This window comes from Corapipo altera, unplaced genomic scaffold (assembly GCF_003945725.1).
Source record: "Corapipo altera isolate COAL_440 unplaced genomic scaffold, ASM394572v1 70, whole genome shotgun sequence".
NCBI lineage: Eukaryota > Metazoa > Chordata > Aves > Passeriformes > Pipridae > Corapipo > Corapipo altera.
In genome coordinates, this window is record NW_020884911.1 from 984,730 (window position 1) to 998,353 (window position 13,624).

General features: G+C 48.6%; 1 protein-coding gene and 1 long non-coding RNA gene across 3 annotated transcripts in view; one reads left to right on the plus strand and one right to left on the minus strand.

Annotated features, from left to right (window-relative positions):
- Nucleotides 1-11,326, minus strand: part of BUB1 (BUB1 mitotic checkpoint serine/threonine kinase) — a 12,646-nt gene extending 1,320 nt beyond the window's left edge. Inside the window, exons 1-21 of the mRNA XM_027653798.1 lie at nt 11,279-11,326; nt 11,058-11,117; nt 10,440-10,584; nt 9,909-10,105; nt 9,326-9,366; nt 8,971-9,065; nt 8,653-8,702; nt 8,351-8,544; nt 7,961-8,109; nt 7,317-7,624; nt 6,580-6,629; nt 5,954-6,091; nt 5,071-5,166; nt 4,691-4,781; nt 4,216-4,291; nt 3,410-3,590; nt 2,844-2,922; nt 2,186-2,385; nt 1,651-1,791; nt 919-1,034; nt 78-239 (exon numbers count right to left, since the gene is read on the minus strand). Coding sequence (XP_027509599.1) covers nt 78-239; nt 919-1,034; nt 1,651-1,791; nt 2,186-2,385; nt 2,844-2,922; nt 3,410-3,590; nt 4,216-4,291; nt 4,691-4,781; nt 5,071-5,166; nt 5,954-6,091; nt 6,580-6,629; nt 7,317-7,624; nt 7,961-8,109; nt 8,351-8,544; nt 8,653-8,702; nt 8,971-9,065; nt 9,326-9,366; nt 9,909-10,105; nt 10,440-10,584; nt 11,058-11,117; nt 11,279-11,295 — 2,586 coding nt within the window. The 5' untranslated portion in view covers nt 11,296-11,326. The remainder of the gene's footprint in view (nt 1-77; nt 240-918; nt 1,035-1,650; nt 1,792-2,185; nt 2,386-2,843; nt 2,923-3,409; nt 3,591-4,215; nt 4,292-4,690; nt 4,782-5,070; nt 5,167-5,953; nt 6,092-6,579; nt 6,630-7,316; nt 7,625-7,960; nt 8,110-8,350; nt 8,545-8,652; nt 8,703-8,970; nt 9,066-9,325; nt 9,367-9,908; nt 10,106-10,439; nt 10,585-11,057; nt 11,118-11,278) is intronic.
- A 946-nt stretch (nt 11,327-12,272) lies between these two features.
- LOC113952184 overlaps nt 12,273-13,624 on the plus strand; it is a 3,162-nt gene continuing 1,810 nt past the window's right edge. The window contains exon 1 of one of the 2 annotated variants that reach the window (XR_003529429.1): nt 12,273-12,314. This is a non-coding gene — a long non-coding RNA (uncharacterized LOC113952184). Of the gene's footprint in view, nt 12,315-12,643; nt 13,111-13,624 lie in introns of those variants that run through there. The other variant, XR_003529428.1, reaches the window with a different exon arrangement.

Genomic DNA, 13,624 nt, shown 5'->3' on the forward strand with positions numbered 1-13,624 from the left:
GGATGGACAGAGATGATCTCCAGAGCAGGAGGGGATGGACAGAGATGCTCTCCAGAGCAGAAGCTGATGCCACTCACCAGCAACGTTCCATAGCTGTGGAGTTCACCCACCAAAATGCTCCCGTTCCGGAAGAAATGAGCAGAATAAAAGTGGGTGTAGAGGTGGTGCAGGCTGGGGTCCAGCCTTTCCACCAGCTGGGTTGCTATGTAGAATTCCCAAGGGTTGGCAGGTTTCTGGACCTGGAAGTAAGAAGCGGATTTACTGGGAAAATCTGTGAGCGTTGAAAGCAGAAGTTCCTCTCGGGTTGAGGTTTTTTAGTGGGAGATTTGGCATCTTCCCTTCCCAAATAAGTACATATGATGGAATCATGGAATCCTGGGATGGTTTGGGTTGGAAGGGACCTTAAAGATGATCCTATTCCAACCCCCCGCCATGGGCAGGGACACCTTCCACTATCCCAGGTTGCTCCAGGACACCTTCCACTATCCCGGGTTGCTCCAAGCCCTGTCCAACCTGGCCTTGGACACTTCTAGGAATGAGGTAGCCACAGCTTCTCTGGGAAAACTGTAACAGAGCTTCACCTCCCTCACAGAAATTAACCTCAGGTCAATAAACTCGATGATCAATCCTGTCCTATCAGGAATCCAATTCCATGCCACAATTCCATTCTGGTCACACGCTTTGGTGTATCCCTGATGCTCAAAAGAAAGTGTAAATCACCTTTTTATCCCAAAAAGATCTCACATGAGGTGTTAACACAAAGAAGGCTTTTTCCTGGAAGCCCAAATGCTGATGAGAAGATCCACAAAAATGTCCCAAGGACAGATGTGAAATGGAAAGGCCAAAGGGAGGTGTCACTCACTACTGTAAGACTCCAGAATTATTCCAGGAGAGCATTCCTGGCCCAATCCCACCGACCTTGAACACGACTTTCTGGTTGTTCCGAGGGTTATTGGCATCCAGGAGGGAAGCCTGATAGACTTGGGCAAAAGCTCCCTCTCCGACCAAGCAATCCACATGGAATGAGCTGGAACCTTAAAGAGATGAACAACATCAAATCCTGCTTGAAGACTCCAGGAAGAGAATCACTACTCAGGGAAAAAAAAGGAGAGCACCAGCCCACATGGATTATTTAAGCCCCGAGCTGTTTTCTTCCTTCCAACAAATCCCTTCCCTAGGAGAAAGCCTAGACTCAACTCCTGAAACCAGGAGTGCTGGGAGTGCCACATGCTAAAAAACCAGCATTTCTATTTTTGGTCTGACCCCCCCTGGAAGGGATCAAATTCCAAAGGCCGTGTCCTCAAGAGCAAACACCAATGTTTGAGTCCCACAGGGGTGTTGCAATCGCCGTCCCTACAGCTTTTGTTGACACGGGACCGCTGCTGCTCCATACAAGGCTCGGGGGTTGTGTCCCAGATTATAAGGAAAACCAGGAAAACGACCACTCAAGAGTCCTGCATCCAAAAAGGCTCATGCTACAAAAGGCAAACCAACCAACCCCTGGTCTAACCCCACAACTGAGGTGGGGATAACCTGGAAGGTATCTGGATATGTGCACAAGGAAGCTGAATTCCAAAACATTTCCCGAGAATTTTTCCTGGAAAAACACTGAGAAATGCTTGCAAATGCAATACCTGAAGGAGCTCTTACCCAGTGGGAGCTCAGCCTTCAGTGTGATCAATGGGAGGAGAGATTTCCACTCAAAGTAGTTGGTGTAGGTGTGGAGAGGCTTGGGAAGCTCCGACAAGAACTTGGCAATCAATGCCTTATCCCAAGGGTTCTCCACAAGGACTTCATGGAAAAAAAAAAAAAAAAGAGAAGTATTTAAGCAACAAACATCATTTCAAAGAGGTCACACAAGGTTACACTTGAATGAGCATCACTGATTCAAAGGAAATATTACAAAACATAAACCCCAAGAGGGATAAGTTAAATATCCCTCCATTTGGACATTCTAGGATTTACACCTGTTAAAGATGCCCAGAAAGCTGGATTTTCCCAAAGCGTTTGGGCCCTGATGAGTGCAGAACCTGTGAGTACTCCAAGTATTCCTGCACTTTGGAATATCTTTGGCATCATCCAAACACAGGTACAACCCACAGCTGTCCCTCCTCACATCCCTTGCAGGTGACCCCTGCTCCAATTTTGGAATATACAGCACAAAAAACCAGGGAATGCTCTGTGCCTGCAGCTCCCGCTCTCTGGGCTGTACCACCTCCACACAGCTTCTCCTGGGAAGTTCTCTCCAGCCCTGCACAGGAAGATTCAGCTCTGCTCGTGGTTCTCTGCCCCTGTTGTCGTTGAGAACCAGCTCCAACAATTCCCTGAATGCCATTCCCACGTTTCAAGATGTTTTCCTGGAGCTCCCTTTGCTCTGTGGCGTGGCTACAAGGATTGAAACCAAAATATCATTAACTGACCCTTCTGCCACAGGGGTTTGGTACCTTCAGGAAGCACAAAAAACATGTCAAACGCCCACACTCAGAACCTTGGCCAGCACTCAGATGAATAAAATGGAATTTTCTTAAAAAAATAATATTTGGTCAAGTCCCATTCCCTGATATCTAATAATTTTCAAGTTCATCAGCCAACAGGGAAGAAAGCAGTGGATTTTTGGACAGGTAATTTTTAATTGAAATGTGGCAAAAATTAAATCCTAGAAGCATTTTTTGGGGCCTTGTCACCCAACCCAGGTTCATTTATCCCCAGAGTGCTGAGAAATATCCTAAGCAGAGCCAGGCTCACACAAATACATCAGATTCCTTGGAAAACTTGCACTGGGAGCTGCAGAGCAGCCCAGCTCTGCTCTGGGTGTCCTGAAATCCCAGCCAGTCACGACATACCTTAATTTCTTGGTTTTTGTCTGTTTGTGCACTTCCCCAGAGAACTCCAAATCCATCTGTGGCAGGTCATCCCCACGGGCTGCACACAGGGAGCAGCAACAAGAGCAAATCAATGTTCATTTTCCCCAAACACAGGAACATTTAGAGAATTCCCACCCACAGCTCCCCACGAAAACTGGAACTCCACAAGCCTGATTTAAAATATGCGAGTAAAGATTAGGGCTGGATTTCTCCAGGGGGTGTATTCCAAGACCAAGGAGGGGCAGAGCAGCATAAAGGTGGTGCTGGGATTCAGCCACTGTTTTGACCTTCACAACCCCTTGGAATTGGTTGGACACACCCATTGTCTCATCCCTTAAATCTCTCATCCCTCCAATTAGAAATCCTTGGAGAGCTGATGTGCTGGGCCAGCTCCCAGCTGGTTTTCCCACAGGCAATGTGGGCTCAGGAATGGCAGCAGTGGGAGGATTTGGCCAAATCCTGTCCCCTGGGTAGGATGTGGCCAAAACTGGAATCACGAAGCACCAAATTCAAACACCCTCATCCCAAAATACTCCTCATTTTACCTCTGTCCCCCAAAGGTTGTAGGGAACGAGCTGCCAGGTAGCTGAAGGGCGTCGAGACGAGCTGGGCAGCTCGTGCAAAGTCTCTGGTGTTGTTTGGACTGGCAGCCAAGGTTTTGTTGCTGCACTGGATGTTCCACACTGTGTAATCATCCCTCAGGAATTCCGTGGTCCCCGTCTCTTCCTACACGGGAGAAAAGAGATAAAAGATCTAAAATTAAACCATCAAATTGTCTGCACTGTGACCTCCAGCAGCCTAATGGTGAGTCAACTTGTAATATTAGAAAAATAAAAGGATTATTAGGAAAATATAGGAATGGCAACGTAAGGTTGCATCCCAGGTTTCCATAGTTTTGGACCAGACCTGAATGTTGGCAATAATCAGCAGCAGAGCACAAAAAAAATTGCCATGAGAGCCTGGAAGAGCCAATCTCATGATACAGGGGTCACTTATATCCAAGCAGACTGAGGTTTTATGCATCTCCTTGGCTATGGAATCTGGGAGACTGGAAGGTGAAATGCCTCTTCCTGCCCCCCCAACTGATGCTGAATCCACAGAGGAACTGCAGCTGGATCCATCCCAGGGGAGGAGGTCTCCACTGTCAAGCTCCCAGAAGTGTTATGAGAATTAACAATCAAAAAAAAAAGGCTCATCCCATTGGCAGGGAACGGGAAAGGGCGTCCAGACTTCAGCCTGGCATCCTTCCCAAGAATATTGTGGGACTGGGAGAGGACAAAAGGTAAATCTGATAACCCCCATAACTCCATAATCCACTTCCAAAGCTAATCCCTGCAGGATCATCACTCACTTCTGCTGCACAGTCAGTCAAGTGTTGTTGTCCAAGACTTCTGGGCTCCTCTGGCTTGTTCTTGTGCTGTGGGATGCTGAAAAACAGGAATTTTAGAACTCCTCTCCCCAGGAGCTCTCCCAGGCACACTGATCAAAGCACACTTGTTTGGTTTTAACCTCAATTTTTTTATATTTCTTTTCTTAAGAGTCCCGTTTGCAGCCCCTTGGAGAAGCTGCAGCAGCTCAAAGAAACGAGTTATCCCCAAATTCCCCAGAAAATGAAGCTTCCCAAGCACTGTCCAAACAGGGAAGTTGGGCAATTCCAGGGTAGCAACTACAGCTTTTCTCGTGCCACTCTCCACACAGCTCCTACCAGCTGTATCCAAGCCAATCCCGACTGGAATCACAGCCATGGTAAAGTTCTATGGAATGGAATCAATCCCACATGGAATTTTCCATGAGCTCAGCTCAGCTATTCCTTTTTCCCTCCTTACCTGCTGTTTTCCTTCTCATTCTCATCCTGAAAGATGGAAAATGTAGGAGTGACAGGGACAGCAGCATTAGTTTTCAAACACCCATCAGGCTCTGAAAAATAAGAGATAACCAATGTTATCTTCACCCAACAAAGATTATTTAAACAGCTCCATTTCCCCCTCTATCCAGGTCCCTCCACCTGCAGAATTCCCACTCAAATCCCCTTTCCAATAAATGTTTGGAAATCAGATTTTTCCAGCCCAAAGCCAGTTGGGAAATCTCTCTGTGCTCACTCTTGTAAAACCTTGGGTTTCAGCCTGTCCTAACTCTCACAGTGAGGACTGATGGGAGGTGGAAATGGGAAATAAAAGATGGATTTGGGAAAATAAATAGCACACACCATTTTTCCTGAAAAAGGTTTCTAGTTCTTCATTGCTCTTGTCCAGGGGTGATAGCTCAGGCAATATGGGTGTTTGAAACACGTCCATGAGAAAGCCTAATAAGTGAAGAAAAATGGAAGGGAAAATGAAGGGAAAATAAAGAATAAATGAAGAAAAAAAAAAGTAAAGAAAAAAAAACCAAAAAACACAGGAATAACATTCCCAACAAAAGAAATTTTCAGAGCTTCTTTCATTGTGTTGCAGACAAATCAAATGCAAATTAATTATAAGAGTCTTAAAAGGTAATTAATTGTAATGGTCTTATCACTGATCAAATGCCAGTAACAATTATTCCTCCCAGATACATTTAACCCCCCCCCAGACAACTGAACAGACACAGGGAGGTCCAGTTTGGCCACCACACACCTTCCAAGGCCTCCCAAGGGGGCAAATTCTCCTTTAATTTCCCAGATTTTTTGAAAACTTGGATATTTGGAAAACTAAAGAACGCCACAAGTTTTGGGGGTTTATTTTTTGATTTCTTTTCAGGGAGATTTGTTCAGCTCAACATCAAGCAGAGCTGGCAACTTCCAAATTGCTCTGCTGCCTACAAAGAGGAGTCCCTGACAGCAGTGACAAGAGCAGCTCAGGGACTCCCAGGGAAGCCTGGCAGGGACTTCTCCAGGAATTTATGGGATGTGGCTGCTGGGATGCTGTCAAAGCACCCAAAGTTCTGGGTCATCCAAATCCCAACAGAAGGTTGATGGTTTAATATTTTCCTCGTTGACTGAACGGTGAACTTGCCCACCACTAAAGAACTTCCTTGGCTAGTGGAGCACTCAGATTTCCAGGCCAGATGCCGCTGACTCCAGAGGAAGCAGGATGTTATTCCAAAGATCTTACCCAAGGCTTCCTTCGTGTGCACCGTGGGTGATGGTTGCACTTTGAAGGGCGTCGCCTGCGTCCCTCCTGCCAGAGAGGTGTTCGGGGTGGCCTGGGAAGCATTTCCAGAGGCAAAGGAGGAATTTCCACCTCTGCAGGCTGAAAAAGGCAACAGGGAGATCAGATCATTCCTGAAGGAGCCTGGGATTGTTTACGGACATTCCAGCGGCAAGAGAAATGTTAGTGAGGAGAAGTAAACAAGGCGAGTAGAGGAATGACAGCGCGGGATTTTGGGAGGGATTTTTGGCTTGTTTAGAGACCTGCAGGGAAGATTCCCAAGGGAAACCGCCCTGAGGGACAAGAGGGACCTGGGACAGCTGGGTGGCCCCTGAGGAACCTGTCTGCAATTCACAGGAATGATCTATCCCAGCAAGGACAAACAGGGATCTCCTGACTGCCCTAGGAAAGGAACAGGGGCTGGATGCATGGAAGGAAGGGAGAGACCTTGCCCAGACACACAGGGATGGAGTCAGGGAAGACAAAAATCTTTGCTAGGGTTGGAACCAGTGTCCACATGCAATTATTGATCCCCAGCCAGGAACAGTCACACCAACAGCATCAGTGTCTGTCCAAACTGGGCTCCTCACCTTCCTTCACATCCACAGCAGGAGTCAATCCAGTGGATCTCTTAGGGTGCCTTCAGAGGAAAGAGTGACATTAGCTTGGAATGAAAACTGTTTAAATACCATTTTAATCCCTCTTTAAATGAAGTGAGAAGTCCTTTAGAATATTATTAAATATCAACCTCTGAAAGATCCTCCTACAGCTGCCAGTGAATATGAAACCTGGAAGGCAGCAGAGTCCTTTAGAAAGGCTAAAATGCATTCAACACTCTCCTCGGACACAGTTTGCCTCCAAGGAATTCTGTGATATGAGTGAATAACTGGTTCCAACTTGGCCAAGCCTACTCAGCCACCCTTTGCCAGCCTGGGTTTCTCCCTCTGCCCCCCAGTTTTGTGTCCTCTATTGGCCAAGTCCCATAGCAGAAGTGCAGGAGAAAAATACCAACAATTTTGTCCTCTGGAGACGTCGGGGTGGGATCTGCACGACCAAGGCATTCCTGGTGTTTATTCCAGGGACAGCCAGGCGGTTACACACCGAATTCTCTCTCATCATAATTAAACCACAGCGGGCTAAAGGAATTAAACACTGCAGTGAGGACTAAGTTTGCTCCATGCCTAACAAACACCAGTTTCCACAGGCAACTTCAGGTGGGTGGGTTTGTTTTTTTCTTTTCAGAAGGGGTAGAAAAACTCCTTTTTGGTTCATTCCCAGCCGGTGTAGGCGCTGAGGACACGAATTGAAGGAGCCTGTTCATACTCACTGCTGCAGAGCTGAGTTGGGATGTGCCCGTTCCTCAGCTGAGGCACCACTGAAGGGAGGGTGTACCAGACTCTTCTGGAGCTCCCCAAGCTCTGGTTGAACTCTGTCTCTGTCCTTCTTCTCCCTTCCTTCCCACAGGGAGGCCGATGTGAGCCGGCGGCCGAGGGGCTTTGCTGGCGGCAGGGTGGGAGCAGGGGCTGGGCCAACACTGGGCTGGGGCTGCTCTGGCACCTTGGGCACACCTGAGGTTGGAGCAGGTGCCACGCAGTTCCCTGGGAGGGCTGTGCTGGGCCTGGCACACAGGGGTACCTTTAGGGGTGAGAAATGATGCTCAAGCATCCCACGAAGTCCAGCCGAGAAACATCCCTCGACACCCAAACACCCCCCCAGGTACAGCCACTGCCATTTTCCCTTTAGTTTTGCACGACTAGAACAGCTTTTCACACTTTGGAGAACTAGATTCTAGAGATGCAAACCCAAACTTTGGGGTGTAACCACTAAAATCTGAGTATTCCAAGTTGCTCCAGGTGCCTGTATCAGTATTGCAGCCAGAACTTCCAGATTTGGTTAACAATCCACTCTGGTTCCTCAAGCACGGTTAAATTTTGTGGGACAAATCCCCTGCCCATCCCAGGACACACTCACCACCCTCTGGATTGGTTCAGCTCCTGGTTTCAGCCTGGTTTCCTTCAGGTTTTTGCTGAGCTGGGTGAGCTCTTCCAGCCTCTTCTGCAGGGCCTGGAGTTCCAGCACAGCCGACTCCTTTTTCCTCATGGTCTCTCTCTCCTCTTCCTCTAAGGATTAAACAACGAGATTCAATGAAACAATTCATCCTGAGTTTCTCAATGTGGTCATTACAAGCTGCTTGTATTTATAACACAGATATATTTGGTCTGCACCACAACATTTAGCACTAATTGCTCACTGTCCCTCGGGAGAAACACCACCAGGACAACCAGGGCTGGAAAAGCCAAACCCAGGGGATGAGCTGAGCCGGGAAGAAGTTGTTTGGAGAGGTGGAAAAAAGAGGGATACCAAGTTGTTTCTGCCTCCTGAGGCGCTCGTATCTCCTGAAGTATCTCTGGGCCCTCAGCTCCTCGAAGGAGAGCTCGGAGCCCTCGCACAGCAGCAGGTCCTTGGCGTACATCGGGACCTGCTTGCGCTCAGCAGCCCCAGGAGAAGGTGGCTTGGGAAGCACCTCGGATCTGGAGATGTAGGTGATGTACCTCCTGGCAGGAAAAAAGCAGGAAAGGGTCAGGTTTGCTGGATTTTATCCTCGGAGCGAGTTCGCTCTCATGCGGCGTGGCTTTTAAGAAAAACCCCACCCAGACACTTACACTTCTTCTTTTCCAGCAGGGCAGGGCTGAGAACCAGCAGCATCAGGACCCTAAAGCAGAGCAAGGGGGAATAAAACATCAAACTAAAAAAGGAAATAAAATCCAAGCAGAAAACTGGCATAGAATCCATTGATAATATTATTCCTTCCAAGAATAATGACACATTCCCATGGAGATGTGGTGCAGCAGGAAAACATCAGGAGCAGCTGTAAGACACACCACACTCCTGTATTTTATCTTTCTTTTTCAGTGAAGCTCGTCAATCCAAACTTTTTATGGAGCATCTTTCCCCCAGTGCCCAAATTCTTCGTGATTTACCTGATTTTTGCAGGGATTAACATCTGAACCCTCTTTTTGAGGATCCATTTGATTCACATTATTGGAAGTCTGAAGTGGTTTTACAACAGCAGCACCTAGGACAGAAAAACATAATATAAATATTTCTACTCACTACATGAGCAGAAATCATTTGCTCACTGATGCATTTTTATTGAATTGAAGCATTGGAAAATTAGTAACTTGTTTTGAATACAGTCTCCTCAAGAATTTTTAATATGGTCAGGAAAACAGGGGAAAAATGAAGCAGAAAACTTGTTTTCTTCAATGGCAAAACTGACTGAGCTAAAGATTCATTTAGTGGAGTTACAACTCAGACAGGTGTTTTCAGCCTCACCTCGCAAAGGATGATTCCCAGGATCAGAACTCTGCAACCAGCTAAATTGCAAAAAAAAATGCCAGTTATTACCATGAAATCCTCTGCCTCCCTCTCCTCCCACCTCCCAAAAACCTTGGATTTCCTGGTGCCATCGTGCCCTGAAATGTAACAGTGACAACCAGGATTTTTATTGTATATGGACATCTCCTGTTCCCTCCACAGCTACAAAACTAAAAAGGGCTGCAAAGGGCAGCAGGAGGAGAAAGTGGGGTGTTTCCTTTAAATTTTACGTTACATTTTACATGGTTTCTTGCATTTAGCTCCTCCCAGTTAAATGCTGAAAACTCCAAGACTCTGAGCTCAGGGATTTGCTTTCTGGGCCTTATTTCACTGAAGACACTCTGGGGCAGTTTTTCTCCATATACCTTCCAAAACACCCAATAAATATTGAACAGCAGAGAAGCATTTAATTAATATTTAGTAAAAACAACCATCGATCTGCCCCTGCTACAGCAGAGAAAATAACGAGCTGCGCGCCACATCTGGTTAATTAGGAGTAATAATGAGCATTATGGGTGAGGAAAAGAGGTCCCAGAGTTACCAGTGGAGCTGCTGCAGCTTCTCCCCGGGCTCTGCCTGGTTGTGGAGCCCTTTCTGAAGCACAGCTCCTGCCCCCTGCACGTTGCCTTCGCTCACCAGCTGCTGAGCCCAAGCCACGTAGAAATCCGAGGACTTTGCTCCGATTCCCTGCCCGTGCAGGTACTCAAAATACTGGCCAGGGGGAGAGATGAACTCTGCCTGCACAGGAGAAGGTGCACAAGCCGTAAGAACTTCCAAAAAAAAAAAAAATACAAGGCAAAAAAAAAAAAGAAAAAGCAACAATTTCTTAGTTTTCGTGGTAGGGAGGTGTAACGTTTTAAGGATAAAAGCAGCTAAAATTCCTCTCTCAGGATACAATGAGGCAGCTTAAAAACACACTGGCCCTTCAGCAAGACTCAGGTTCTGCAGGGAATTTCAATTCCATGCCCTTCCCCAAGCCCTCCCTCTCCTCTCACACCCCTTTGCAGCCCCGGAACCGCCCCATTAATACTTTAGGACAGTTTAATTCCCCAAAAAACAGAGCTTTACCCACCAGCTTGATGCAGTACTTGATGAACCGCGGGTCCTGCTGGTACCTCGTGTCGTCCAGGAACGTCTTCACCAGCTCCTCCAGGAGCCTGGGCCACAGGGATTGCTTTTCCTGGAGCGGGAGACATCCCTCTGCCCACTGAGCGTACCTGGAAACGTCCCGGGGTCAGCACCGAGCCAGGGAACTGCCCGAGAGAGGGATGGGGCAGCTCCGGAGTCAGGGATGGGGGCAATTCCTGAACCAGGGCAACTCCTGAGTCAGGGATGGGGGAATACCTGGACCGGGGCAATTCCTGAGCCAGGACAATTCCTGAGCCAGGGTGGGGGCAATACCTGGACAGGGGCAATTCCTGAGCCAGGACAATTCCTGAGCCAGGGCGGGGGCAATTCCTGAGCCAGGACAATTCCTGAGCCAGGGCAACTCCTGAGTCAGGGATGGGGCAATTCCTGGGCCAGGGCAATTCGTGAGCCAGGGCAGGGGCAATACCTGGACTGGGGCAATTCCTGAGCCAGGACAATTCCTGAGCCAGGGTAACTCCTGAGTCAGGGATGGGGCAATTCCTGGGCCAGGGCAATTCGTGAGCCAGGAATGGGGCAACACCAGGGCAGGACCCGCGCTCACCTGTCCCAGGGCTCCAGCGGGTCTGGACCTTGGTAATTCCGGATCTGAGCCTCGTAGCTCCTGCAGGGAAAAGGGCAGGTCGGGTTGGGATCGTGGAGGGGCGGGAAGAGCCCGAGGGGGGACCGAGCCCCGTGAACCCCCGGCCCAGCTCCGTGGGCCGCGGCACCCTCCCAGTCTCTTTATCCCGATCCCAATCCCATTAATCCCGGTATCCCTCTCACCGCCCGTTCGCAGCCATCTCGCTCCAACCGCTCCCGCGATTCAAACTGACCGCGCAAACGCGCGGCGCCTGCCCATTGGCTGCCCTGATCCGCGCACCGCTCTCCCATTGGTCATGGCCCGGCTCGCCCCGCCCCCCATCGGCAGTGCCACGGTCCCATTGGCTGGATCGCCTGTCAATCTCGCCGGGTCTCCAGGGGACCCGAAACGTGAAATAAAATGAAAAATACAATAAAATGAATTAAATGGAAAATGAAAAAAAAAAAAAAAAAAAAAAAAAAAAAAAAATCGTAAAATAAAATTAAAGGGAACAACGAAACAAAAAATTAAAAAGAAAGGAAAATTAAGTAAAAATCAAATATAAAAATAAAAATAAAAAAATTAAAAATTAAAAACTTAACTGTCTCGCGTCCTGCAGCCTCCGCCGGGGGATGTCCCTGCAGCAGGGAGGAGACATCTCCTGGCACCGGCTGGAGCGCAGGAACCCCACTGACTCTCATCTGGAGCACTCATTAACAGTTATTAATAATAGTTATGAATAATAGTTTTTAGTAATAATACGACATCATTATTATAATATTATCAAATAATAATTATTTAATACCAATGCAACATATATTAATGCAATACATAGTAAAATAATATTTAATAATAGTTATTAATACTAGCTATTAATGAGGTATGGTGCGAATTATGAATTAGTTGGGCGACTTGGGGAGGGGGGTATTTTTTAGCCGCCAGCCCCTAAGCAATCCCGACCTCCAGCACCAAAAAGAAGTGCAACAAAATAAAATTAAAAAAAAAAAGAAAAAAGGAAAAAACCCATAAAGCGAAATTTAAAGAAAAAAATAAAATAAACCGGTGAGTCCTCCAAGACCATCGAGACTAAACCGGAACCACAGAGTCCGAACCCGGAAGTGGTGGCTCATCCCCCCCAAGATGGCGGTGTCCTGCCTTCAGATTCGTGGCTGCTGCTGGTGCGACAGAGAATCGCCCTGGGAGCTGCTCTGTGACCCAGAACTCTGCAGATTTCCACAGGTAAGAGCGGGACTGGTGCTTCCAGTGAGGAACTGGGGGGTGCTGACCAGGGAGGGGGAGGCACGAAGCTTCTCCTGCCCTGATTGTCCGCAAGCGTTCGCGGATCCCACGCGAGGAGCCAGATCCTGACGGAGAGCTGGTCTGAAGAGCACGGTCTGCAGGGCGCAGCAGCCCAAAGCCGCGCTCAGGGCCATGTCCCTGCAGCTCAGGGAACCCCTGCTTGCCGCACCTTGAAGTCCTGTGCGCTCAGCACCTCTTCCTGCGGGTTTTTACGCAGATTTTGGGATCTGTGACTTGTCCCAGCCAGGGAGCTTTTTTGTGACCTAAATGTAGCTTTTTAAACCTCAGCCCCGCAGGGTTTGCAGTGTTTTACAAGAACAGAGTGAGCCAGGATGGATCCTCCTGCTCAGCTGGGCCAGCACTGTCTGTTGTGAGTTCTCCTCTGTCAGAGGAGGAAAAGCCACTTTGCTGTCCCTTGTAGGGCTGAGTGAGGCTGTGGATGTCAGTGCAGAGCATCTGCAGGCTCCTGGTGCTTGGTGTGCAGGAAACACCCCAGTGTGTCTGACCCGGGGGTGGATGTGCATTCCAGGAGCAACTCGGGTTGGGAAAGGCCAAGCATGGGGTGGGAAGGGCTTTTTCCCGGGCCTGGACACTCTCAAGACTTGGGGTGGTTTTAAGTGTTTCTCGTTCTTTGGTTTCCCAGCCCGGAGCAGAGTCGGTGTTCCCTGAATTGGATGTGGAGTGTGGGAGTCTCTTGGGGAGGAGAGAAATGTCCCTGCTGGGTGGTGTGTCCTTGGTGGGCAGAGAACTCTGCCCTTGGCATTGTGGTTTTGTGGATATGGACTCAAAGCAGGAATGCCAGAGGTTCAGGGCAGAGGGAGCAGGGGCTGACAGACAGTGGCACTGGATGTTTGGTTGTGGTTGGGAATGAGCAGCTGGATCTCCCCCAAGGCTGTGCTGTGGATTTGGGTCCTGTCTGGCCACAGGTCTGTGCAGCAGCTGGAGACTGGGAGGATTTGGGGGCTGTGCTGTGGATTTGGGTCCTGTCTGGCCACAGGTCTGTGCAGCAGCTGGAGACTGGGAGGGTTTGGGGGCTGTGCTGTCTCAGCCTCCTATTTTATCATCACTGGGGAGTGGCACCTGCATCCCACTGGAAGAAAAAACTGGGGAGAGAGTGGCAGGTGGGAGGACCATTTCTAGATGTGCCCTTGGATTCCCTTTCCTCCTGGTGGGTTCTGTGCTGCCTCAAGCACAAAGAAAGTAAATCTTGGAGTAGCTGTTTGTTCACCTGTTGGGCTTGGACATGAAAT